The sequence below is a fragment of the Mastomys coucha genome, chromosome X (assembly GCF_008632895.1).
Source record: "Mastomys coucha isolate ucsf_1 chromosome X, UCSF_Mcou_1, whole genome shotgun sequence".
Taxonomy (NCBI): Eukaryota; Metazoa; Chordata; class Mammalia; order Rodentia; family Muridae; genus Mastomys; species Mastomys coucha.
The window spans coordinates 63,731,152-63,735,840 of NC_045030.1; the positions used below are offsets into that span (position 1 = coordinate 63,731,152).

Below are 4,689 nucleotides of genomic sequence, written 5' to 3' on the forward strand. Positions count from 1 at the left end.
AGCAAATAGGGAAAAAAAATCTATTAAACAGCTAGAAAATCTAGGATAATGGGTCAGAAGGAGGCTTTAGGTTCTATTCTCAGTACCCACATGGCAACTAACAAATGTCTCTAACCCCAGTTCCAGGGGTTCTGATGCCTTCTTCTGGCCTCTGTAGACACGAGGAACCAAGTGGTGCAGATATATACATGCAGGTAAAATACTCCCATGCACCAAAATAAAACAAAATACTAAGAATGCAGGATGAAACTAAATGAAAAGATACAATGGGAAAGCGAAGTAAAATATCAGCATTTTGAACAAGCACAAAAACCAAGGACTATTTTGAGGAGAATGTAAGTGACAGTACCAACTTTAGTAGAGACAAGGGAAAGAATAGTGTTCACTGAACTGGGCCAGCTTTCTCTGTAATCAAGCCAGTAGGATAGTAAGACAAGAGATAACAGGATACATAGAGCTAAGAATGCCATGAGGAGGAAGGAACACTAGGCAGAGGCAGTAGAAACTAAGTACTTATTAGAGAAGTCTAAAAGGTAAAGAACTGTCAGCAAGCTTGAGGGTACAGAAGGTGTTTAAAATAATTTGAAAGAGACTACAGAGTTTGCTCACAAAAAGCCAGGGAGAGAAATGAGATGTGCACACAGTAGGAGGACCCAGAATGAAAAATTAACTAATATCGAGTTACCTGGGCTTTTTGTAACGGTGCCATCCGGCAGCAGAGCACTGCGGTGCATTTCATACAGATTTGTAGAAAAATACTTTTATAGTTGTTTGAACTACAATCTTGACTAGAATTTAGTATGAGTGACAATGTGGAGCCATCAATGATTAATCCATATTCCTGATGTTCTGTCCATGCTCTGAAAAAGATTTTTAAAAATATATAAATTAAGACCTTGATTTTTATTTTGTTTTAGGAGAGATCTCACATAGCTTCGGCTAGCCTTCAATTCTCTTTATAGCTGAGGATGTCTTTTAATTCCCTGATCCTCCTGTCTCCACTTCTCAAGTTCTGGGACTATGGGCATACACCACCATACCCTGCATGAATTTGAGTTTCTCAATCACTGAGGGGGAGTATTCCAGATAAGAAAAGTCACCAGTTCTAGTTTCCTTCATCAAAAAATAAATTTATCCCAAAAAATAAATATCCTCTAATCAAAGAACAATAGTGATTTTTGGTTAGAAAAAGAAACTTAGGGAGAAAATGAAGATATCAGATTGCCAAAGTGGGAGGAAGTGTTAGCACTGTGGTAGACATCAAGAAAAGAGAGTCGGGGGCTGGAGAGATGGCTCAGCAGTTAAGAGCACTGATTGCTCTTCCAGGGGTCCTGAGTTCAATTCCCAGCAACCACATGGTGGCTCACAACCATCTGTAATGTGATCTCATGCACTCTTCTGGTGTGTCTGAAGACAGTTACAGTATACTTACATATAATAAATAAATCTTTAAAAAAAGAGTTGGTGCTTTTACATTTTAATTGTGTGTGTGCTCATATGCATAAGCACGGCACATATGTGGAGGTCAGAGAGCCATTCTGGAATTGGTTCTGGGGATCAAACTCAGGTCAAAAGGCTTGTTCAGCAACCGTCTTTAGATGATGCCCTAGTGCACTGGCTAAGGAGAGTTTTAGGGAGGATGTAACTGATAATGTCACCTTCACAAGTTTGCCTAGTAAACAGCCTGGAGAGTAATAAGAACACAAATAACAGGGGACAAGGGGCAAATAGTGCAATGGGGAATGAGGACATGGTTGATTCTAAGTTTTAAAAATTATAAAAATGAAGGTGGTTGTACAGTCTGACTGTAAAAATTTAAAACGAGTCTTTTGAACAACAGATTAACTAGTTAGATTATTATGAAATGATGCAAAATTCAATATAAAGATAACTCATCAGTTAAAACTCCTGGGGAAACAGAGAAAAGATAAAATGACTTAAGAGCAAACAAATACTGCATCTTTGCGTGATGACAAAGGTAATCCATATAACATGGATCTTCTTTTTCTTTTTCTTCTTTTTGATTTTTTGAGACAGGGTTTCTCTGCGTAGCCCTGGCTATCCTGGAACTCACTCCGTAGACCAGGCTGGCCTCGAACTCAGAAATCCACCTGCCTCTGCCTCCCAAGTGCTGGGATTAAAGGCATGTACCACCACTTCCCAGCGAACATGATTTTCAAATAGGGCAAAACATCAAGAAGATATATTGCTCATTAAAGTACATTATATAAATAAATACATGTATCATTTAAATAAATATAATTTTATATCACCTAGGGGTTCTTAACCCTAGCCTACCTATATTAAAAGAACTGTCCATGACTAGTTCTATTTGTAGACTAATTAAATTTGAAAATACTGGGCAATGTAGACAATGAGAATGAGGGATGATTTGTCTCTGGGCACGAAAGTACTGTGAATCAGAAACTTTTCTTGAGATTCTTAGGCTCCATAAATCTTTTTTCCTTTGCTAGTTGAAAACAGAATCAAAGTTTATTTGGTTCCTGCTGGAGTACTGAGGCACACAAATTCACATGAAAAATAGACTAGAACCTCAAAAGTCGTGGAAACAGTTCTAGAGTCTGATGGTATTATATGTACAGATTCTAAATGTTTACAAATTTAGCTACTGTAAATGTTTTTTTAAAGAAAAATGAAAAGTTACTGTTATAACCCAGAAATTACACTACTAAGTACATGCAAGAGCAAAATGCATGTCAAAGAAATATATGTGCTCTAGTGTTCATTTCAACACTATTCACAAGAGCCCAGATGGAAACCACCTTAGTATCTATCAACTAATAAGAGAAAAAATATGGTACATACATAACTTAGAATACTATTGAGCTATAAAAATGAAATTCTGTCATTTACAACCACATAGATGACATGAATGAAGCTCCTTATGTTATGTGTAATAAGGAAGTAAGGAAAGTTCAGGCATAAAAAGATAAGCAGTATATGATCTCATTCATATGAAACTCAAAGCACTGATGTTGTGGAAACTGAGTACTAGGGTGGTCACAAAGGCTGGGAGAGCATATGGATCTAAGGGTGGGGAAAAGTTGATCAAGAGGTATTAAGTAATATTTAGACAGGATAAAGAAATTTTGGTATATTATCTATACAGTGAGGTGACTATTGGCAACATTAATTTCCATAAATTTCAAAATGTTAGATTCTGGAACTTTTTATTATAGAGAAAAGTGCTTTGGGAAAAATGTGTTCAGCTACACTTTAAATATTATACAGCATATGCATGCATTAAAATATCATATTAACCTATTAATATGTAAAATTTTATGCTTTTGTGTACAAGTAAATTATAAATTCATTTAAAAAAAGAAACTGAGAGCTGGGGTAGCTCAGTGGTAGGGTGCTTGTTGAAGATGTGTGAGGCCCTAGGTTCGATTTACAGCACTGTCAAAACATTTTTGAACTTTCACACTAAATCTTGAGAAATCTATTTGTCTTTTACATTAAGACAATATGGAGCGACAAATAATCTCAAATGGAGAATTAGCCAAGTCCTCAGGGAATGTTTTAACTTACAAGAAAAAACACCAACAAAGAATAATAAATCACAGCAAATAGAGCTTTCTACAAAAAGAATCTGTTATTTACATTTGGATTAATCTATAAATTAAGAAAGAGATGTACTTTCTTACTTTTTAAGGCTTCTAGTGCTCTTAGGAAATTCATGAAGCAACTTCTTACGATATTCTATTAACAGTTCATGTAATCGATCTTCTTTCCTTTCACTTTCTTCAATGGTTTTTGTGGTCAGTTCCAAGAGCTCAGTATTGGTTTGGAAAAGGCGGCAGGCATAGCAAGTAGATTTGGCTGTTTCCATCTTGTCCCCAGTAAGCACCCAAACTTTTAAGCCAGCTGCATGGAGAGCTTCAATGGTCTCTGCAGCCTGATCTTGCAGCCTAAAAACACGAAGAAACCTCATTAATCTCTAAACTTCATGAGAGAAGAAGGCCTGTTGAAGTAAGCATTCTTACAGCTCACTAGCAATGCCATTCTAGAATGCTTATCAGAGTTGGACTGCGTCTGTCAAAATGGGAAGAGCTAAAACATTCTAATTAGATATGGGGAATATTAGTAAACTCTTATCATTAGGAAAGCTGCTGAGTGTTGTAGCTCCATGGGAGGCAGCTGCAGGCAAATCTTTGTTAATTTGAAACTAACATAGTCTCTATAGGGTGTTCCAGGCAAACCAGGCATACACAGTTAAGACCCTGTCTCATAAAAAGAAAATAAATAAAGGAAATACAGTAATTTTCCATGAGAATTTAAGTATAAAACTGAAAAGTAAAGGATAGAATAATGACACTTTCTTTGGGTTTCTTTTGGATGCCAGAATATCAATAACATTTGAAAAAAAATATTTTTGTTAAAAGGAGGAAGGGGCCAGTCTGTCTGGGCTGGGGTCCAGAGCAGACCTTGGGCACAAGCTCCACAGCCAGTCCCACAACACCCAGTGGAAGCTCCACTCCCAAGCCCTCTGACACACTCAGGATCAGAGGTGAGCAGGAACCAACATCTGTCCCAACACTGGGAGTAACTGGGAAGGTGGGACCAGGCACACAGGAAGGCCTTCAGTCCAGTGACTCCTGTTCCTTCTGGTCTGTCTGGGTTAGTGTTCTGAGCAGACTTTGGGCACAAGCTCTGCAGCCAGTCCCA

At 37.5% G+C, this 4,689-nt stretch overlaps 1 protein-coding gene across 10 annotated transcripts in view; it reads right to left on the minus strand.

Moving 5' to 3' along the window:
* The window catches only part of Atp11c (ATPase phospholipid transporting 11C), a 119,631-nt gene that overhangs the window by 43,307 nt on the left and 71,635 nt on the right, over nucleotides 1-4,689 (minus strand). For all 10 annotated transcript variants that reach the window (XM_031363124.1, XM_031363153.1, XM_031363184.1 and 7 more), the window contains 2 exons: nucleotides 3,669-3,932; nucleotides 686-860 (listed from right to left, as the gene is read on the minus strand). In XM_031363124.1, the coding sequence (XP_031218984.1) occupies nucleotides 686-860; nucleotides 3,669-3,932 (439 nt within the window). The remainder of the gene's footprint in view (nucleotides 1-685; nucleotides 861-3,668; nucleotides 3,933-4,689) is intronic.